The sequence below is a fragment of the Mirounga leonina genome, unplaced genomic scaffold (assembly GCF_011800145.1).
Source record: "Mirounga leonina isolate KUSES-001 unplaced genomic scaffold, KU_Mleo_1.0 Mir_170, whole genome shotgun sequence".
Classification (NCBI taxonomy): domain Eukaryota; kingdom Metazoa; phylum Chordata; class Mammalia; order Carnivora; family Phocidae; genus Mirounga; species Mirounga leonina.
Window position 1 is genome coordinate 13791583 of NW_023270433.1, and position 23098 is coordinate 13814680.

Below are 23098 nucleotides of genomic sequence, written 5' to 3' on the forward strand. Positions count from 1 at the left end.
TTGTTGACTAAATGAATGTATGACCTTGTATAAGACACCAGATCTGTAAATTTTGGTTGCCTTGTCTGTGACATGGGGAAATAATTTGTCTCATGCGGTTGCGACGGAGATGAAGTAATAGACGCCGGGGCAGCTGCTGTTGCTGAGACGGTGGCTAAGACCTGCTAGTTGGAGGGGGGTGGAGCTTGTAATCGGGGTGGGGGCATGCAGGGTTATAGGAGAGCAAGCAGTAAGCAGGCAGGTGAGGCTAAGAAGGGAGAACAAGGGGTATGATTCGAACAGGCAGGAGACCAAGAACCCTGTGGGAGGCAGGTCAGTGGACTGTAGCTGGCTGAGTTTGGGTTGCGGCCACTGTCCGTGGTGCTGGCTGTGTTCGGGCCTTGGGACTCAAGTTTGGCTTCTGGCTGGTGGGCTCTCTGGTCAGTGTTAAGTGCAGGGTTCACCGTGGTTATGGCTCGTCCTTGGCCTCCTGCTTACCAGATTGAATGCTGTATGTTCTCACACCTCTGCACATCCTGCCCGTGCCCTCCAGAACCTGTCCAGATGGCAAGCTGGGCAGCGTAAATTTTTACAATCTTTTTGATGGCCATTTGGAAAGAGAAAATTTTGATAGTCATAAAAATAGTATTATTCTTGAGCCCAGTAATCTGTTTTGGGGAAATCTGTCCTGGAAACAACCCAGTGGAAGGAAAAAGCTCTGTGTGTGAAGCTGTTTGTTGCCACATTGTGTACCACTGTGAAAAATTGGGAACAAGGGAATGATATTTTACATTTGTTATCTCTTTGTCTTGCAACAAGTTCCTGAGGAGGGTGTTGCACAGATGAGGTTGGAGAGATCAAATGACTTGCCTGTGAGCTAGGTGTGTTGAGAAACTAAAAGAAGGCAAAGTTAAACCTGTCTGCTTTCCATGAGACCCACTGAATCCATAAACGCTCAGTAGAGGAATGGCTAAATAGTTGGCTGTGAGCCAGTTTGGTGGAACCTAGGGCAGTCATCTCACCTGATAATGATGCGTGATTCTACAAAAACATGAAAAATATGTAAGATAGAAGACTAGGCTCATAAGAACATAAAAAGATTGGTTTCGTAATCTAGTTATATTCCAAGTGTTGTTTGGGGCCCAGTTTTTAAATTCTGTTACGGCTACAGTATTGTTTGTGAGTAAACAGATGTTTGCCTAGTAACTGTTTTTGTGATTTGAGGACATGAGGGAGAGTATTGGAATTAGAAATTGATTCCAAAGTGTCCTCCTCATTTTACGAACCTCGCTTAGCTGCTGCTGAGCAGAATGATCTCACATGTAGTATTGTTGAGCAGTGGTGAACTTTGGGCAGCAAGAGGTCATGGTTTTTGTGATGTCTAGGTGAGTGGTCTAATAGTTTTTGGACTTTCAAAGAGCATAAAAAAACTGATGATGGCCCAAAGATCTGTTTGTCGAGGGCTTGAGTGAGACATGGATTCCTTTGAAAGCTGTCCTCTATTTCCTGCCTGCCAGGTGCTGTAACTCATACTGTTGTCACAACACTCCTGTGAGGTAACCGATTTTTATCCTTATTTTATAGATGAGCCAACAGTGGCTCAAAGATGTTAAATAATTTTCCCAAGGTCACATGGCTCACAAGTAGTGGCACTGGGAGGTCAGTCTATTTCCGGTGACCCCAGGGCCCTTGCTCTTCGCCTTTGCTGCCTTGAGTCCAAAGATGATCTGGCGGGGAGAGCTTCAGCTTTGGGGGCCCAGGCTCTTTTTTTTTTTTTTTTTTTTTTTAATTTTTTTATTCTTATGTTAATCCCCTTACATTACAACATTAGTTTTAGATGAAGTGTTCCATGATTCATTGTTTGTGCACAACACCCAGTGCTCCATGCAGAATGTGCCCTCCTAAATACCCACCACCAGGCTAACCCATCCTCCCACCCCCCTCCCCTCTAGAACCCTGTTTGTTTTTCAGAGTCCATCGTCTCTCATGGTTCGTCTACCCCTCCGATTTCCCCCACTTCATTCTTCCCCTCCCGCTACCTTCTTCTTCTTCTTCTTTTTTTTTTTTTCTTAATATATATTGCATTATTTGTTTCAGAGGTACAGATCTGAGATTCAACAGTCTTGCACAATTCACAGCGCTTACCAGAGCACATACACTCCCCAGTGTCTATCACCCAGTCCCCCCATCCCTCCCACCCCACCCCCCACTCCAACAACACTCAGTTTGTTTCCTGCGATTAAGAATTCCTCATATCAGTGAGATCATATGATACATGTCTTTCTCTGTTTGACTTATTTCACTCAACATAATACCCTCCAGTTCCATCCACGTCGTTGCAAATGGCAAGATTTCATTCCTTTTGATGGCTGCATAATATTCCATTGTATATATATACCACATCTTCTTTATCCATTCATCTGTCGATGGACATCTTGGCTCTTTCCACAGTTTGGCTATTGTGGACATTGCTGCTATAAACATCGGGGTGCACGTACCCCTTCGGATCCCTACTTTTGTATCTTTGGGGTAAATACCCAGTAGTGCAATTGCTGGATCATATGGTAGCTCTATTTTCAACTTTTTGAGGAACCTCCATACAGTTTTCCAGAGTGGCTGCACCAGCTTGCATTCCCACCAACAGTGTAGGAGGGTTCCCCTTTCTCCACATCCCCGCCAACATCTGTCGTTTCCTGACTTGTTAATTTTAGCCATTCTGACTGGTGTGAGGTGATATCTCATTGAGGTTTTGATTTGGATTTCCCTGATGCCGAGCGATATTGAGCACTTTTTCATGTGTCTGTTGGCCATTTGGATGTCTTCTTTGGAAAAATATCTGTTCATGTCTTCTGCCCATTTCTTAATTGGATTCTTTGTTCTTTGGGTGTTGAGTTTGATGAGTTCTTTATAGATTTTGGATACTAGCCCTTTATCTGATATGTCATTTGCAAATATCTTCTCCCATTCTGTCGGTTGTCTTTTGGTTTTGTTAACTGTTTCCTTTGCTTTGCAAAAGCTTTTTATCTTGATGAAGTCCCAATAGTTCATTTTTGCCCTTGCTTCCCTTGCCTTTGGCGATGTTTCTAGGAAGAAGTTGCTTCGGCTGAGGTCAAAGAGGTTGTTGCCTGTGTTCTCCTTTAGGATTTTGATGGACTCCTGTCTCACATTGAGGTCTTTCAACCATTTGGAGTCTATTTTTGTGTGTGGTGTAAGGAAGTGGTCCAGTTTCATTCTTCTGCATGTGTCTATCCAATTTTCCCAACACCATTTGTTGAAGAGACTGTCTTTTTGCCATTGGACATTCTTTCCTGCTTTGTCGAAGATTAGTTGACCATAGAGTTGAGGGTCCATTTCTGGGCTCTCTATTCTGTTCCATTGATCTATGTGTCTGTTTTTGTGCCAGTACCATGCTGTCTTGATGATGACAGCTTTGTAATAGAGCTTGAAGTCCGGAATTGTGATGCCACCGGCTTTGCTTTTCTTTTTCAATATTCCTCTGGCTATGCGGGGTCTTTTCTGGTTCCATACAAATTTTAGGATTATTTGTTCCATTTCTTTGAAAAAAGTGGATGGTATTTTGATGGGGATTGCATTGAATGTGTAGATTGCTCTAGGTAGCATTGACATCTTCACAATATTTGTTCTTCCAATCCATGAGCATGGAACGTTTTTCCATTTCTTTGTGTCTTCCTCAATTTCTTTCATGAGTATTTTATAGTTTTCTGAGTACAGATCCTTTGTCTCTTTGGTTAGATTTATTCCTAGGTATCTTATGGTTTTGGGTGCAATTGTAAATGGGATCGACTCCTTAATTTCTCTTTGTTCTGTCTTGTTGTTGGTGTATAGGAATGCCACTGACTTCTGTGCATTGATTTTATATCCTGCCACTTTACTGAATTCCTGTATGAGTTCTAGCAGTTTTGGGGTGGAGTCTTTTGGGTTTTCCACATAAAGTATCATATCATCTGCAAAGAGTGAGAGTTTGACTTCTTCTTTGCCAATTTGGATGCCTTTGATTTCTTTTTGTTGTCTGATTGCTGTGGCTAGGACTTCCAATACTATGTTGAATAGCAGTGGTGATAGTGGACATCCCTGCCGCGTTCCTGACCTTAGGGGGAAAGCTCTCAGTTTTTCCCCATTGAGAATAATATTTGCTGTAGGTTTTTCATAGATGGCTTTTATGATATTGAGGTATGTACCCTCTATCCCTATACTCTGAAGAGTTTTGATCAAGAAAGGATGCTGTACTTTGTCAAAAGCTTTTTCTGCATCTATTGAGAGGATCATATGATTCTTGTTCTTTCCTTTGTTAATGTACTGTATCACATTGATTGATTTGCGGATGTTGAACCAACCTTGCAGCCCAGGGATAAATCCCACTTGGTCATGGTGAATAATCCTTTTAATGTACTGTTGGATCCTATTGGCTAGTATTTTGGTGAGAATTTTTGCATCCATGTTCATCAGGGATATTGGTCTGTAATTCTCCTTTTTGATGGGGTCTTTGTCTGGTTTGGGGATCAAGGTAATGCTGGCCTCATAAAATGAGTTTGGAAGTTTTCCTTCCGTTTCGATTTTTTGGAACAGTTTCAGAAGAATAGGTATTAATTCTTCTTGAAATGTTTGGTAGAATTCCCCTGGGAAGCCATCTGGCCCTGGGCTTTTGTTTTTTGGGAGATTTTTGATGACTGCTTCAATTTCCTTAGTGGTTATAGGTCTGTTCAGGTTTTCTATTTCATCCTGGTTCAGTTTTGGTAGTTGATACATCTCTAGGAATGCATCCATCTCTTCCAGGTTATCTAATTTGCTGGCATAGAGTTGCTCATAATATGTTCTTATAATTGTTTGTATTTCTTTGGTGTTGGTTGTGATCTCTCCTCTTTCATTCATGATTTTGTTGATTTGGGTCATTTCTCTTCTCTTTTTGATAAGTCTGGCCAGGGGTTTATCAATCTTGTTAATTCTTTCAAAGAACCAGCTCCTAGTTTCGTTGATCTGTTCTACTGTTCTTTTAGTTTCTATTTCATTGATTTCTGCTCTGATCTTTATGATTTCTCTTCTCCTGCTGGGTTTAGGCTTTATTTGCTGTTCTTTCTCCAGCTCCTTTAGGTGTAGGGTTAGGTTGTGTACTTGAGACCTTTCTTGTTTCTTGAGAAAGGCTTGTATTGCTATATACTTTCCTCTTAGGACTGCCTTTGCTGCATCCCAAAGATTTTGAACAGTTGTGTTTTCATTTTCATTGGTTTCCATGTATTTTTTTAATTCTTCTTTAATTTCCTGGTTGACCCATTCATTCTTCAGTAGGATGCTCTTTAGCCTCCATGTATTTGAGTTCTTTCCGACTTTCCTCTTGGGATTGAGTTCTAGTTTCAAAGCATTGTGGTCTGAAAATAGGCAGGGAATGATCCCAATCTTTTGGTACCGGTTGAGACCTGATTTATGACCTAGGATGTGGTCGATTCTGGAGAATGTTCCATGGGCAGTAGAGAAGAATGTGTATTCCGTTGCTTTGGGGTGGAATGTTCTGAATATGTCTGTGAAGTCCATTTGGTCCAGTGTGTCATTTAAAGTCTTTATTTCCTTGTTGATCTTTTGCTTAGATGATCTGTCCATTTCAGTGAGGGGGATGTTAAAGTCCCCCACTATTATTGTATTGTTGTTGATGTGTTTCTTTGCTTTTGTTATTAATTGCCTTATATAATTGGCTGCTCCCATGTTAGGGGCATAGATATTTACAATTGTTAGATCTTCTTGTTGGATAGATCCTTTAAGTATGATATAGTGTCCTTCCTCATCTCTTATTACAGTTTTTGGTTTAAAATCTAATTTGTCTGATATAAGGATTGCCACCCCAGCTTTCTTTTGGTGTCCATTAGCATGGTAAATGGTTTTCCACCCCCTCACTTTCAATCTGGGGGTGTCTTTGAGTCTAAAATGAGTCTCTTGCAGACAGCATATCGATGGATCTTGTTTTTTAATCCAGTCTGTTAGCCTGTGTCTTTTGATTGGGGCATTTAGCCCATTTACATTCAAGGTAACTATTGAAAGATAGGAATTTAGTGCCATTGTATTGCCTGTAAGGTGACTGTTACCGTATATTGTCTGTGTTCCTTTCTGGTCTATGTTGCTTTTAGGGTCTCTCTTTGCTTAGAGGACCCCTTTCAAGATTTCCTGTAGGGCTGGTTTTGTGTTTGCAAATTCCTTTAGTTTTTGTTTGTCCTGGAAGCTTTTTATCTCTCCTTCAATTTTCAATGACAGCCTAGCTGGATAGAGTATTCTTGGCTGCATATTTTTCTCATTTAGTGCTCTGAATATATCCTGCCAGTCCTTTCTGGCCTGCCAGGTCTCTGTGGATAGGTCTGTTGCCAATCTAATGTTTCTACCATTGTAGGTTACATATCTCTTCTCCCGAGCTGCTTTCAGGATTTTCTCTTTGTCTATGAGACTCGTAAGTTTTACTATTAGATGTCGGGGAGTTGACCTATTTTTATTGATTTTGAGAGGGGTTCTCTGTGCTTCCTGGATTTTCATGCCTGTTTCTTTCCCCAAATTAGGGAAGTTCTCTGCTATAATTTGCTCCATTATACCTTCTGCCCCCCTCTCTCTTTCTTCTTCTTCTGGGATCCCAATTATTCTAATGTTGTTTCGTCTTATGGTATCACTTATCTCTCGAATTCTGCCCTCATGATCCAGTAGTTGTTTATCTCTCTTTTTTTCAGCTTCTTTATTTTCCAGCATTTCATCTTCTATATTACTGATTCTCTCTTCTGCCTCATTTATTCTAGCAGTTAGCGCCCCCATTTTTGATTGCACCTCATTAATAGCCTTTTTGATTTCTACTTGGTTGGATTTTAGCTCTTTTACTTCTCCAGAAAGAGTTTCTCTAATAACTTCCATATTTTTTTCAAGCCCAGCTAGTATCTTTAAAGTGATGATTCTGAACTCTAGATCTGACATCGTACTAATGTCCGTATTGAGTAGGTCCCTGGCAGTCGGTACTGCCTCTTGTTCTTTTTGTTGAGGTGATTTTTTCCGTCTCGTCATTTTGTGAAGAGGAGAATAGATTAATGAGAGAACAAAATGCTAGCAGAGTAACCACGTCCCCAGAAAATATACTCTAAACAAATCAGAAAAGACCTGAAGCAGTGGGATAAGAAGGGGAAAGAGAGAAAAAAGAAAAAGAAAAAAAAAAAGAAAAAGATAAAGATAAAAACAACAACAAACAAAACAAAACAACAACAACAAAAGAAAAACCAGAATGTGATCAAATATGATCTATATGGTATATAGATCAGTGCCACACACTAGATTTGGGGTGTGTTTTGGTCTTTTAGAAGAAAGTGTCTCTCAAAATTTTAAAGAAAGAAAAACTTATATATGTACAAAAATAAGGGTTGATATGATGAAGGGATGGAAAATGACTGTAAAAATGGAAATTATAAAAAATTTTATAAAAGGAATTGATAAGAAGTTGTTTGAAAAAAGAAAGAGGATTTAAAAAAAGAAAAAAGAAAAAGAAAAAAACAGGGAGAGGATGTGATCAGGCAGGGGAATAGAGAACACCATATACTAGAGATTTAGGGTATATTTTAATCTGTTAGAAGGAACTATCTCAAAATTTTAAAGAGAGAACAACTTATATATATAAGCCAAAAATATGGGTAACTACTATGAAGGGATAGAATATGACTCTAAAAATGAAAAATAAAAATGTTTTTTTTTTTAAAAAAAGGGATTGATAAGATGTTGGTTGAAAAAGGGAAAAAGAAAAATTCAAAAAGAAATAAAAAGACAAAAAGACAGTTAAAAAAAAAATTAACTTTAAAAGACTAAGGAATCATGGTAAAAAAGCCGTGAATTCTATGTGCAGTAGTCCCTTAGCGCTGGAGTTCTGCTGTTCTCATTGATCAGTAAACTTGGCCTTGGCTGGCTGTTCTCGCTGGTCTTCTGGGGAGGGGCCTGTTGCCGTGGTTTCCAAATGTCTCTGCCGGAGGCGGAATTGCCCCGCCCTTGCCCCCTCCCGGCTAAGTCATCTGCTCGGGTTTGCTCTCCAGGGCTTTTGTTCCCTGCGAGCTTTCCATACAGCTTTGGAGGCGGAGAGTGAAAATGGCGGCCTCCCAATCTCCGCCCCGGAGGAGCCGAGAACTCGGGGCCCCGCTCCTCAGTGAGCCCCCAGAGAAAAGCCGTCAGTCACTCCCGTCTCCCCGGTCTGCGGCCGCACTCTGTGCTCAACCGGCCTGTGACCGCGCGTTTCTATCTCTGGCACCCGACCCCGGGTGGAGTCTCCAAACCCAGCAGATCCCTCCCGCGCTGCTCCCCCCGGGGGAGGAAGGTGAGTCTCCCCGGATCTGCCGCTTGTTGGGTTCCTGCTGGAGGAGCAAGGGCCCGACTGTGCCGCGGATCACGGTTTATGGCAACCCCGAGCTGAGAGCCCGCGCCTGGGTTCCGTCTCTGCAGCCGGCTTCCCTGCTCCGTTACCTGGGAGCTCGGCCGCACTCAGGCACCCCCGGTCTTCCTGTGACCCCGAGGGTCCTGAGACCACACTGTCCCGGAGGGTTCCACCCCCCGCTTAGCCACCAGAGTGAGGTCCCTCAGCGGAGCAGACTTTTAAAAGTTCCGATTTTGTGCTCCGCGGCTCTATCACTTGCCAGAAGCGGCCGACGGAGGCCCCTCCCCCGCCGTCTATCCTCCCGAATATCGCCTCGGATTCACTTCTCCGCATGTCCTACCTTCCAGAAAGTGGTCGCTTTTCTGATGAGAGAGTTGTTGCTCTTCTTTTCTTCGATCTCCTGTTGGGTTTGTAGGTGTTCAGAATGGTTTGATCCCTATCCAGCTGAATTCCTGAGAGGAGACGAAATCCAGGTCTCCTACTCCTCCACCATCTTGCTCCGCCCCCGGGGGCCCAGGCTCTTGCAAGTCGCTGAAACTGATCACCAGAGTTAGGTGCCTTGCTTAGATTTCAGTGGAGGTGAGCCTGGTTGGAGTTGCCCTGATTCTTTTTTAAGTTGTTGGTTTTTGTTTTTCTTCCCTTCCTGATGGAGCTCTAGGCCAGGCAAGGCTTTTGACAGGGAGTGGGAGGAAGCCAGAGTGACAGCAGCTCCTTCAGAGTCTGTCCTGCTGCTGAGCTGGGGCCTCTCTCCAGCTTTGGGAAGCACCACCCATAATCCTGTTGGGACATTTCCCGTTTCAGATGACTGCAGTTCCACAACAGTCCTGGGGTTCCAAGGGCCGGGATGTGGCAAAGTACAGCTCATGTATTACCTTACGTTTCAGCATTAAGTTTCTAAGTCGTATTTGGTGGGTTTTATTTTGGGGGTATTTGTTCCTACTATATGGTAAGCTGTTTTCAGTTTTTCCAGCTCAAGGTCAATTTTTTTTTTTTTTTTTTTTTTTTTTCATCTTACTGAATTTGATTCTCTTGAAGGGAAAAATACAAATGAGAAGAATATTAATATATTTTAAGTTCTTATGCCGTGCTAGGCACAATACCAAAAATTCTAATTAATTTCTTTTAATCCTATACTCGGTCTCTGAGATACGTATTCCTTTAATCTATAAAAACGAATTGAGGCACACAGAAAAATGAACTTGACTAAGGTCATACACCTAATAGGGTGGTGTGGATTGTATTCATTCATCTGTTTATTCACGCATTTAACAAATGTTGATGAAGCATCCGCTGTGTTCCAGATACCGTGCTAACACTTCAAGGGAAACAGCCATGAACAGACAGATAATGTCCCTGTCCTCAAGAAGTGGAATATAATCATATAATCAGTGTGATGATAAATAATAGATGTGTAAATAAATGAGTACAGATTGTGAAGAGTTCTAGCAAGAAAATTAAGAGTTATATGTTCAAGAGTGGAGGTTGTAGTGATGGAGGCCACTTTCGATTGGGTAGTTAGGACGGGCCTCTGAGCTGAGATGGAGAGCCTGGGACCGAAGCAGTCGCCAGGTGCTGCCCGGAGAGCCAGGCGGGCAGACGGACTTGGCGTATTTGAGGACCAGCAAGGAGGCCAGTGAGGTGGGCACATGCATGAGGGACAGGATGATAATGAGGCTGGATAGGAGGGGTGGGGCCAGATCATACAACTCTCTGTGCCCATGGCAGGGAGTTTAATTCTAAGAGTGATGGTCAAAAATCAATGGTGTGATGGGAACCAGATCTGAATCTGAAGCCTGTGGGACTCTCCTTGCATCACATTGCCTTCAAGAAATTCTTTTTCTTGGAGAGAGAGAGAGCGCGAGCGTGCGCGTGTGCGTGTGTGTGCACAAGCAAGTGGGGGAATGGGCAGAGGGAGAGGGAGAGAGAATCTCAAGCAGACTCCTCACTGAGCATGGAGCCCGACATGGGGCTCCATCCCATGATGCTGAGATCATGACCCAAGCCGAAACCAAGAGTCGGATGCTCAACTGACTAAGCCGCTGAGGCGCCCCAAGAAATTCTTAAATGTGTCCAGCCAGCCAGCCAGGCAGCCATTGGGCATTTAGTAACTGTCTCTTACGTTTCAGACTAGAATGTACAAGATAAGTGTGGCTCCCAGTCTCTTGGACATGGCTTGGTTAGAGAAGCAGGTTACCAGCTGGTATAATGCAGTGTGATAACTGCTATTGTAAAGAAAGCAGAGGGTATGTGGAAACATTTAGAAGCATCCCCAGTCCAGTGTGATGGGGCTAGTCAGAGAAAACCTTAATGAGGGAAGTGGTATTAAGTGGAGAACAGGGCTGGCGTTGTTGTGGGAAAGATGGTGCCTGTATTTCATTGTGTTCACGTGGGCCTGTCTGGGGTTTGTATTAACCTTGTCAAGGCTGATTTACCTTCCTCTTGTTTTGTTTAAAACTCCTTTACCTATAAATAGGACAAATACTCTTTCAAGTGTTGTTGAGAATTGTAGCAGTGTGTACAATGCAGGTCTTCTAAGTAACCTCCATAAATATTTTATTGGTAGCTGAGTAATAGAATAAGTTTTCTCTTTATAGGAAGCATCTGGTGGAGTAGACTTTTTTGTTTGAATGAATGTTTTATGTGCTGTTTCCTTAAAACATTTAAAGGGAGGCTTTAATGAACTTACCGATTGTTTCTGGTGGCTGTTCTTGTTAGCGACAAAACTGAAAGCTTCAGTGTTAACAAGAGGGCCAAGGACAGACAGTTTGATGCAGAGTCTGCTTAGCATTTTCTTTTATCCAGTCCTAAAAATATGTTTATTGAAAAGTATTATATGCTCTTACCAATTATTTTTAAAAATGCTGTGGGGATGTAGTAACATTCAAGTACAGCTATTACTATTTTACTATATTTCATTTTAGTTCTTTTTAAATCAACTTTATTGAAGTATAATTAACATGAGCAAAATTCACCAGTTTTAAGTGTTGGATGAGTTGTGACAAATGTGTACTCCCTTGTGAGCTGTCATAATCAAGGTACATATATATGTATATATATGTATAAGACATATATGTTTTTTTGGGTATATGTGTGTATAGTTCTAGGCTCATGTAACTGTCACCACAATTAGAATACAGAACATTCCATAATGCCAAAAAATCCCCATGTGTTGTCTCTTTGTGGTCAAACCCTCTCTTTACCCCAAACCTCTGGCAGCTAATGCTTTGGTCTCAGTCCCTATAATTTGGCTTTTTCCAGATGTCTTATAAATGGCATCACACAGTAATGTAATCTTTTGAGGTTGACTTCTTTCCCTTACCGTAAGGTTTTTGAAATTTATTCATGTTGTGTGTATCATAGTTACTATTAGTCCATTGTATAGATGTACACTTTATATATTCGCATTTGAAGAACATTTGGGTTCTTTCTAGGTTTTGGTGGTTCTTATTAAAGCTGTAGTAAACATTTGTGTACAGGTTTTTGGGTGAATGTAGGTTTTCATTCCTCTAGGGTAAATACCTAGGACTGGAATTGCTGAGTCATATGGTGAGTGTAGATTTTTTTTGGGGGGGTGCGGTAAGGAACTGCCAAACTGTTATGCAGAGTGGTTGTGCCATTTTGCATTCCCATCAGCAGAGTATGAGGATTCCATTTGCTCCACATCCTCATCAGCATTTGGTATTCTCAATTCAAAAGGATTTTTTTAGCCATTCTAATAGGTACTGAAACTCATTGTAGTTCTAATTTCTGTTTTCCCCTAATGACTTAAGATGTTGAAAATCTTTTCTTGTGATTATTTGTCATCTGTATGTCTTCTTCTGTGAAGTTCCTTTGAAAATTTTTGGCCTGTTCTTTTTTTTTTTTTTAATTGGATGGTTTTCTTATAATTACTTTTTGGGAGTTATTTATGTATTCTAGATACAGTTCCTATGTTGGATTTGTGATTTGCATATATTTTCTCCCAGTAGGTAGCTTTTCTAATCATTTTCTTAACATTGTTTTTCAAAGCAAATGTTTTAAATTCTGATGAAGCCCAATTTACTGATCAAAAAAGTTTTTTTAAATGGCTCATGGCTTTGGGGTTATGGGTAAGAACTCAGCCTAGCTCTAGGTCCCAAGGACTTCCCCCTATCTATTCTTCTAAAAGTTGTAGAATTTTCTATTTTACATTTAGATCTATGATCTAATTTGAGTTAACTCTTATTTAAGGTATGATAGGTTGAGGCTCATTTTTTTTGCAAGTAGATGTCTAATCATCAGATCAGGTTTATTATTTTGTAGATAGATGTCCAGTTGTTCCCACTGGCATTTGTTGAGAATGAAAAGATTGTCCTTTCTCTGTTGAATTGTATTTGCACTGTGAAAATCAATAAAAGGAAAACCTCGTTTGCAGCGGAGTTGGAGGCCAGCAGAGGGAGCTTTCAGCCCTATCACTTGGCAGTCTCAGAGCCTGCAGGAGGAGAGGGTCCTTTCCCCCAAATACTACTTTACTGCCCCAACAGGAGGAAGGAAGGTTTCTTATTCCCCACGGCAACAGCCCAGCCAATGAGAGACTGTCATCCAGTGAGAAGCCGCCATACTTCCAGCTCCCAGTTTACCCCAGTGGGCTTTTCAGCCCTTCCCGGCGTCCCCCTTTCCTTGGTAAAACAGCATTTCTTGCCTTTGTTCTCTGGACTGGCCTATGGTATTGCCACAGCTTGCTTGTCCTGGATTGCGGTTCCCTGCTATTCCTGAATAAACCCATCTTTTGCTGGTAGAAAAACTGGCAGTTTTATTTTTAAGGTTAACAGCAGCTTTGTCAAAAATCAGTTAGCTGTTCCACGATTCATTATTTGCATCAAAAATAATGATGTAATGTATGGTGATTAACATAACATAATAATTAAAAAAAATGAATTAGCTGTAATTGTCTGCTTGATTGGATTCTTTTTCAAAGTTATTTTCACCCATCTAGCTCTTTTACTGTTCATATCAATTTTATAATCAGCTTGTTTCTACCTATCAGAAATCCTGTGGGCATTTTGATTGGGATTATGTTAAATCTATAGATCAGTTTGGAGAGAACTGACATCTTTATTATATTGTCTTCCAATCCATGAATTTGATGAATCTCTTCACTTATTTAGGTTCTTGATTTCTTCAGCATTTTGTGGTTTTAAGCATACATAATGTTTTATTAGATTTATATTTATAAATTTACAATTTTTGGCGGTATTGTAAAATAGTATTTAAAAAAGTTTCAGTTTCCAGTTGTTTGTTGCTAGTTTATTGAAATATGCTTGATATTTGCATATTGACTTTGCTAAATTCACGAATTCTAGGATCTTTTCTGTTGATTTTTTGCGATTTTCTACATAGATAATCATATTGTCTTCAGATAAAGATGGGTTTTATTTCTTCCTTTCCAAACTGGATGCCTTTTACATTGTCTAGGACTTCAAATGCAATGTTGAATAGGAATTGTGAGAGTGGATATCCTTTCCTTGTTCCCAGTGTTGGGGAAGTAGCATTGCTTTTCATCTTTAATTAAATACGTTGTTTGTAAATGTATGGGTTTTTTGTAGATACCCTTTAGCAGATTAAGGAAGTTTCCTTTAATTCCTAGTTTGCTGAGCATTTATCTTGAGTGGCTTTTGGGTTTTGTCAGATGCTTTTTCTGCACCTATTGATATGATTATATATTTTTTTTCTTCTTAGTTTTTTAGTCTGGTGGATTACATGGATTGACTTTTGAATGTTGAATTAGTCTTACATTCTTGGGCTAAATCCCACTCATGATGTATTAATCTGCTTTTTCAATTTGCTAAAATTTAGTTGAGGATTTTCCATCTATATTCATGGGTGACTTAGTCTATAGTTTTCTTGTAATGTTTTTGTCTGGTTTTGGTATTGGGGTAATGTTGCCCTCATAAAATGAAGTGGGAAAGTTCCCTTACCTTCTGTTTTCTGGAAGAGATTGTATAGAAATGGTGTTATTTCTTCTTTAAATATTTGGTAGAAATTGCTACTGAAATCGTCTTGTTTTGGAATTGTTTTTTCTGGAAGGGTTTTAATTATAAATTCAGTTTTAAAAATAGATACAAGACTATTCTGGTTATCTATTGCTTCTTTGGTGAATTTTGATAATTTGTGCTTTCACAGAATTGTGTTATTTCATCTAAGTTGTCCAATTTATGTGCATAGAATTGTATGTATTATTCTCTATCCCTCTAATTGCTGTGGGATCTGTAGTGATGACCTCTCTTTTGTTCTTTGTTATTGGTAACTTATGTCTTCTCTCTTTTTTCCTTTGCCAGTCTTGCCAGAGGTCTATCAATTTCATCGATCATTTGAAAGAACCATCTTTTTTTTTTTTTTAAAGATTTTTATTTATTTATTTGACAAAGAGAGATACAGCAAGAGAGGAAACACAAGCAGTGGTAGTGGGAGAGGGAGAATCAGGCTTCCCACTGAGCAGGGAGCCTGATGCGGCTCAGTCCCAGGACACTGGGATCATGACCTGAGCCGAAGGCAGATGCTTAACGACTGAGCCACCCAGGCGCCCCAAGAGCCATCTTTTTAAGTAGGCTTTTTTCTGTTATTTTTCTGCTTTCCATTTTATTGTTTTCTGCTCTTATGTTTAGTATATCTGTCATTTTGCTTGCTTTGGGTTTATTTTGCTCTTATTATAGCTTCTTAAGGTAGAAGCTTAGATTGTTGATTTGAAACCTTTCTTGTTTTCTAATGCATTTAATAGTGTAAATTTGCCCCAATCACCACTTTAACAGCATCCTACAAATTTTGATATATTTGCATTTTCTTTAAATTCAAAATGTCTTCTGATTTCCCTTGAGACTTCCTCTCTGACCCATGGATTGTTTAGAAATGTGTTATTTAATTTCTAAGTATTTGGGGATTTTCTAATTTCTTTCTGTTATTGATTTCTAGTTTAAGTTTATTATGGTCAGAGAACATGGTTTGATTTCAGTTCTTTTAAATTTGTTAGGTTTGTTTTATGACCCATGATATCTATGACCATGATATCTACCTATCCATGAACAAGCAAAGTGAACCTATGGAAAAGTTGCAAAATAGCCAACAACCAACCATATATACTACGTCTAGGTTCATCAATTAATATTTTGCTACATTTGCTTTCTTCTTTTTCTCATTAGAGAGTTAATTGCAGACATCACAACAGCATCCTTAAGTACATAGCATGTATCTCTTACGTAGGACATTCTCCTGCAAAATCATAATACTATTACCTAATACAAAGTTGTCGTTCAGATTCCCTCACTTAGCCTCATGGAGCTTTTTTTTTTTTTTTTAAATTCAAGATTTATTGTATGTTTTCATTGCACTTAGTAATCATGCCTCCATTACTTCCATTTATTAAAAAAAGTTCCCCAACCATTTTTGCCTTCAGATTGTTGTTAAGATTTTTGAAGAGTTCAGGCCCGTTATTTTGCAAATGTCCTTATATTTGGCTTTGTCTGGTGGACTCCTTGATCAGGAGCAGGCTAAAAGTTGTGGGCAGGAACATTTTAAATGAAATTGCTTGCTTTCAGTGATTCATTTCAGGAGGCGTGGCATGTCACTTTGTCCTACCACTGGTGACATTTAATATATTCCCTTGATTTAGGAAGTGTCTACTGGATTCCTAAATTGTAACGGTACCAGGGCACTTGGGTGGCTCAGTCTGTTAGGCATCCGACTGGATTTCGGCTCAGGTCATGATCTCAGGGTTGTGAGATCGAGCCCCGTGTCAGGCTCTGTGCTCAGTGGGGAGTTTCCTTGAGATTCTTTCTCTCTCTCCCCATGCACATGCATGCTCTATCTCTCTCTCAAATAAGTAAATTTTAACATAAATACATAAATAGTAATGGTAGCTTTTCCTTTTGTAATTAATAAGCCATCTGTGGGATAATATCTTGAAGCTGGGTGAATATCATGTTCTCCGGTGATCTTTTATCTAATGCTTTTAGCACTGGTGATTCTTACCTGAATCAGTTATTACTGTAGTGGTTGTATAATGGTGGTTTTCCGTTCCTTTCATTCTTCTACATTTATTAACTGGATTTCTTTTGTAAAGAAGAGATTTGCCTCTTACTTTCCTTCCGTCTTCTTTCTTTTCTTTCTTTCCTTACTTATTATCAGTGTGGAGACATGAATTCTTTCCTCAGTCAGTATCATTCCAGTGCTCAGCTTGTCTTAAATTTGGCTAGTGAGAACCACTTAATCCTGGGTTGGTACACTTGCAGCAGAGGGAAGTTTTCTGTAGTATTTAACATTTCAGTCCATTCGTAGCCTTAGGAACTATGGGGATTAATGCAGGTACCATGCTTTAGACCTTGCTTTCGATAACCCTTCTGTGCTTATTTTCCAGCAAATCACTGAATTGAAGAAAGAAAACTTTAATCTAAAGCTCCGCATCTATTTCCTGGAGGAAAGAATGCAACAGGAATTTGATGGCCCCACCGAACACGTCTATAAAACTGTGAGGTCCCACTTCTCACTGCCACCCCTGGTGTCTTTGCTCATAGTCCTTCCCAGCAGAAATTTGATTAATATTTGTTCTCAGAGTTAGCCTGAATAGACAGAGCTGCTTTCATTTAATTTGAATTGCTTATGGGCAGCATAAAGACAATAGGATGACCTTAATATTAAGCAAAGAGATACAAGATTCATTTTAAGGGAATCTTTTCTCTTGTTTTAAAATCCGAATTCTGATTTACTGTCTTTATTTCCGTTGCCTTTTCTAAATTATTTATAATTTAGACAAAAGCAGTGAAGTGATAGAATGTCTTTGGAATTGCAGACTCCAGGTAACTACTGTTACCAACTAACCGTAGGCAGGTCACCTCAGCTCTCTGGGCTTGCTTTCAGAGGGAAGTGATCATCCCTCCGTCACAGAGTTATTTGTGTGGATTAAAATGAGATGACAGATGAAGAGCCCCAGCACACAGTCAGTGCTTGACAATCGTCATCATTGTCTTCCGAGCTTCCCTTGGCAGCCCAGAGTTAGGACTGTCAGTTTTCTGTGCTGTTAAGTGATCTTCTGGATTCCTTGTGTACTTGCTTGTAAACTGTAGAGAGTCTGAAGCAGAAAAACGGCTGTTCCCGTCTGAAGTCTCAACCTGGCGGCCTCTGCCTGAGAGTGGAAAACAGAACTTGGCTTTCTTGAAAAGACTTGAGTACAAACAATATTTCAGTGCCCAGTTTTTGGCTTTCTCCAGTAGATTAGCCATTGGCCTGGGGATTATTCCGTCTTTTCTCTTCTGAAGTTTGCACCAGTGGAAACTTTTGAAGGGGGAAAAGGACCTCTCCTTGAGTTCCAGCAGATGAACTTAAATGGGCTTGTCTTGAGGAGGGATTGTATTGTACTTCTGAGCCTTTTCAAGAATTGAAAAGCCCCCTTGTCCCTTAAGACAGTTTTTTTTTCTGTAGTGTGGGGGTGGAAAGGCAATGAGAATATCCCGTTTTCTGGAAGGGAGTGAAGATGCAATCACAATTTGAAGGAAAAACCAATAGCCTAAAACATTTTATACGTAAATATGGTTATATACTCCTAGGGCGATAGGGAGCCAAAGCATGTTAATTGCTTGCTGTGTGTCAGGCACTGTCCTGGGCATTTGTACATTCATCATCTTAATTTTAATTGTCAAGACAGCCCTATGCAGTGGAGATTATCCTCATCTTTCAGAAGAGGACACTGAAGTTCAGGGAAGATCAGTAACTTGCTTGATGTCACATAGCTACTATGAGGGGTGGATTTTGAATGTAGGCCTACTGACCTCATTGTCCTCTGCTGTTTAGCTTTTTCTTTTTACACAGTCTGATGAGATGACCTGATTTAATTGTACTTTTATTTCAAGTTTTTGGATAAGTGCATGGCTCAAAATTCAAAAAAACATCAAAGGAATACACTAAAAAAGACTTTCATCCACCATTGTCTCCTAGTTCCCCAGATCTAACCGATATTATTAATTATTTATGTAGAGGAATTTTATGTATACACAAGCAAGTGTGTGTGTGTCCCCTTTTTACATAAATGCAGGCACGTTCTGTTCTGCAGCTTGCATTTTTCTTTAACAATATCTTGGATACCTTAACAGTGGTTTAAGAGCTTCTTTATTCTTTTTTATAATGATATTCCATTTTCAGCTTGTACGGTATCTTGATTTTTGGTTTGGAAACTAATTATCACGTGTATAAGTTTATAACTTGAGGGATTGGGCTTGAGAAAAACAGCCTAGTGGACACGTGAGCCCTCCATGCTCTTATATTCCTGGGTTGGGGTGCCAGTTAGTTCGTCAGAAAGCAGTTTAGAATATCTGGTGTCAGTCCTACACAGAAACTCTCTGCCCTTCCTAGAGTGGAAAAGGAACCCTCTGTTTGAAGGGTTTTCACAGAACCAGTTGAAGACCGATGCACTGGCATGCAGTGTCCTTTCTGCAAAGATCAGCTTCTTTTAGAAAAGGTTCGGCCTCACAGCTGACTTGTTTAGTTCCTGTTGTTGACAGTGAAGAAAATTTCGTGCCCTGTCTGCTAGGCTCTTCTCATCTGTTAGCTCATTTGCTCCTCCTCGCATCCCCCGTGTCAGATGGGCTTGTATTGTTCGTTTGATGCTTAGGTGGCCCCAAAGGAGAAACTCTGCTTTCTTCCCTCCTGGACTTGTGCTTCCAAGGACGATTACAGGCTGGTGCTTCCGGTTTCATGTTTGATGCTAGCGAAGCCAGGGCCTGTGTCTGCCTTGTTTACCACGGGTTCCCCAGTGCTGAGCCCCATGCTTGGCCTGTCACAGGTGGTGGGTATATATCTGTGACGTGACGGAAGGAATAAGTGAGCAGCCACTGACTTACGACAGTTTCCTCCTGGTAAAGAGGGGAGGCAGAATTTGAACCCCTGTCCTCATTAACAGATTGGTTTTCATTCCAGATGACTTCTCATTCTGGGGTCCTTGTTCCCCCAGGGCTGCTTGGCAGAAAGGTGGGAGGCATGTCCCCTGAGATTGTAAATTTTACTGGAAATGGGATTTTTATTTAAAATAATATGCATGTATTATGGAGTAGAATGTAAAATTGGCATGAATTATTAAAACCAAACAGGGGCAAGATTTCAGAGAAATCCTGGGTATATAGCAACCCCGTGCAAACTACACACTCAGACCCCAGTCTCTCCTACTTGAGTTCATCTAATATTCTGTCTGGAATATACTTGTGGACCAGTTTGGGGAGCCCACCACTGCCCCACTGTCTCACATTGCAGTCTGTTTGCCAGAGATTCTGTCTTTGGGTTCTCACGTGAGTTAGAAGCCCAAGGCCATGTGTGACTCCTTTCATTCCAGTCCGTTAAGAGGAGGATGGTTGGTTGGAGAACACTGTGGTGTCCCTTATAGACCTGAGATCTTACACTGAAACGAGACGGGCAGTGATGTGGCCTCCCACTAACCATCCACGTGTTGTGGGGTTTTTTTTTTTTTTTTTGAAGCTGTAACACGTTCCCACTGCTACAGCCACCACATGCATGATTGTAAACAACCAGAAGTAATTGCCTTGGAATGGTAAAAGCAAACTGCAGAATTGCTTGTAAATTTGCTTGGCGGAGGGCAAACAATTTTTAAATCAGCCTCACTGGTATGACATTTATGCCTCAGTGTTTGAAAGCTCTGGCCATTAGAAGCTTGGAAAATTTACATAGTTGTTCCAAGTCTTGAGAAATCCAGGGCTTTCTTTTGAGACCACCAGTGTTTAATAATTCCCTTCTCCCTGTGCCCTGAGGCTAATGAGGTTTTGAATCTAGCATCTGCCTATTATAGGCCCTGTGTAAGTTGGTCTGTGCTGAAAGCAGTCTCCCCACAGCAGACGTTCATGTTCGTGTGTTCCGTATTTTACGTGTTTCTTTTCTCTCCTGATCTTGACTGGAAGAACATCGAACTCAAGGTGGAAGTAGAGAGTCTGAAGCGGGAGCTCCAGGAGAGAGAGCAGCTGCTCATCAAAGCCTCGTGAGTACCTGTCATCCTGTCACCAGCTTGCAGGACGCCTGGGGTCCCGGTGGTGGAGGCTGGTGGGGCAGTAGAACACAGCCTTGCACTTTCTAAGCCAGTTTGCTCCCACTGGGCCCTGAGGATGCCAAGGAGGTGTTCGTTTTTATTTATCTTTCACCAGACTTTTGAAGTGTAATATACTTAACGGGGAAAACGATTCCATCTTAAGGGTACAGCATGATGACTTTTCACCAAGCAAACACAACTCATGGGGCTACGATCCAGATCAAAAGCCAGAACATCACCAGCCCCCCAGAAGTCCCCTTTGTGCTCCCAGAACTTAGCCTTCTCCACCAGGATAACCACTGTGCTGACCGCCGATAGCATCGTTCCTTAGTTCTGCCCGCTTCTGAACTTTATAGGAATGGACTCGTACACTATACACGCACCCTTTTGTGCCTGGCCTCTTTCCTCGGCCCTGTATTTGTGCGATCCAGCCCTGGCCTGAATTCTCGCGGTAGCTCGTTCATTTTCATTGCTGTGGAAGCCCTAGGGGCTGGCAGGGGTCCTGAGGGACTCCCATGGTGAGTGAGGCTGGGCGCGCAGAGGGTAGGGCTTTATTCAGAGTAACTCGTTTCTGTATCTGTTCAGTGCACTGGGGTTTCTTGTAATATTTTGTTTCAAAGAGGTGTTGTGCTGGAAACTGTTATTTTAATCACATAATTAATTTAAATATTTATTGAACAACAAGCCCAGTTTAGATAATAAAGTCTGTGACTCGATTAGGTAATCCATTCATTCATAAACACTTTCTGTGTAATTGTGCCGTGTCCTGAGGATTTGCAGAGACCTCCCCTCACGCCGGCGGCTCAGCAGAGACTGGTGAGCTGTATCGCACACCTGGAGTCTCTCGGAGGTACAGTGACAGAGGGCGTTTGGGGGTCCAGTGGGACACCGAAGCGTACAGAGTTTTGCTTGGTGAGCATGGAATAAGACTTCCCAGGGCGGACCCACCAAGGATGTGGCTGAAAGCTTATGCAGAAACGCTTCGTTTGTCACAGGAGCTGAGCTCCTGCTGGATATGGTGGGCCGGGAGCCTGGCATCTTTGGTTTAGGACGTAGCTGCACTGCTCTGGGCCAGGCCATATGATTCCTTTCAGTGCCACACGGCTGCTGGCTTTGAGGAGACTAGAGGTTCCTGGGCTTCTCTGAGTTATGGCGGCCTCGCACACGCTATTTTCTGAACGAGCGAATGAAGGAGTGAGGGAACGAGTGAATTAGAGTAGTAAGTTTTGTTTTGTTTGGGTTGCTGTTGCTATTTTGTTTTTGTGTTTCTGTTTTTGAAGCCCGTCGTTTCTCTGGCAGGAAGTCAAATCCACTTTACCGAGTCTGGAAGTTGGTAGTAGAAATGGAATTTGGTTTGTTTTGTCCCTGCCTGCTGCAGGTCTTGGCTAGGACTTGTTCGCAGGCATGTACCTGCAGGAACCCAAACTCACAAAGGCTGCGTGCTCTCTTCCAGGCCACACAGGGCTGAATGGTTTCAGGGTTCGTGCACCTGTTTGTATGTGTAGGTTCTCCGGGCTGCCCAAACAGACCTTTTTTAGCCTCACCAGTTTTATTAATTTATCCAGAAAATATTAAGCAGCTGTTGTGGGCTGCACCGGACTAGGTTCCCGGGGATGCAGTGGTGATCCAGACAGACACATGGGGCTTATGTTCTAGAAGGGGCGATGGTGATAAAATACTTGGAATAATAAATGTATGAATCCACAGTGGGAAAAGAGCTGTGAGAAAGATAAGAGGAGCGATGAGTGCTAATAGAGTAGGAGCAGACCTGCAAATAGAGATGTGTGACAAGGAAGGGGCCCTGAGGAGGCGGCGCTCAGGTGAAATCCGAGGAGCCCAGAGGAATTAACTGGTGTGTGTGTAGGTCTGAGGAAATATGGGGAGTGTGGGGTGGGGTCTCCCTTTTGTCCTGGAGGGTCTCGAAGCCACAGCAGGATTATCCCAAGATAAATGGAAAACAGTCATGCGTTTTGAGCATTGGACACAATGAAAGTTTGGTTTTGTGGAGGTCACTGTGGATGCTGAGTGGGAAGTGATTGTCGACAGAGCATGAAGGGAGACCAGTTAGGAGGCTAGCCTAGGAGTTTAGGGGAGAGACTAGTGATGGAGATGGAAGGGTGGGTTAGAAAGACATTTGGTGAGGAAAATCAGCAGGGCTGGGTAATGGATGGGAAGGGGGAAGTCAGGGATGACTTCTGGATTGGGGCTTAAGATCATGAGCTCTGTTTTTAAGAATGTTTACAATGACTTAACTGTTGTGGCTTTTTCCCCACCAGCTCTTTATCGCACACACTGCTCACAGATACTAAAAATGTCCTGTTCCTGCTGCTTTAGCTTTTGCCCCGCTGACCACTTCTGCCTTCTATCCCCTCCCAGTCCGGAGGCCTTCCCTGTTACTCACCTGACATAGAGGCTCATGGTGAGTCCCACATGGCTGCCTGGAACCTGCATTTCAGTCTCTTCACAAGCTTCTCTGGCATAGAATCACACTCCCATATGTGTGCGGCACTTGACAGTTTGTTTATTTATTTATATCTTTTTTTTGGAGGGGGAGGGGAAGAGCAGAGAGAGAGAATCTCAAGCAGGCTTCATGCCCAGCACGGAGCCTGACACGGGGCTCAATCTCACAATCCTGAGATCATGACCTGAGCTGAAATCAAGAGTCTGACACTGAACCGACTGAGCCACCCAGGGGC

General features: G+C 41.7%; 1 protein-coding gene across 7 annotated transcripts in view; it reads left to right on the plus strand.

Moving 5' to 3' along the window:
- The window catches only part of CDK5RAP2 (CDK5 regulatory subunit associated protein 2), a 183592-nt gene that overhangs the window by 19664 nt on the left and 140830 nt on the right, over positions 1–23098 (plus strand). For all 7 annotated transcript variants that reach the window (XM_035015953.1, XM_035015955.1, XM_035015950.1 and 4 more), the window contains exons 4-5: positions 16737–16847; positions 20278–20354. In XM_035015953.1, coding sequence (XP_034871844.1) covers positions 16737–16847; positions 20278–20354 — 188 coding nt within the window. The remainder of the gene's footprint in view (positions 1–16736; positions 16848–20277; positions 20355–23098) is intronic.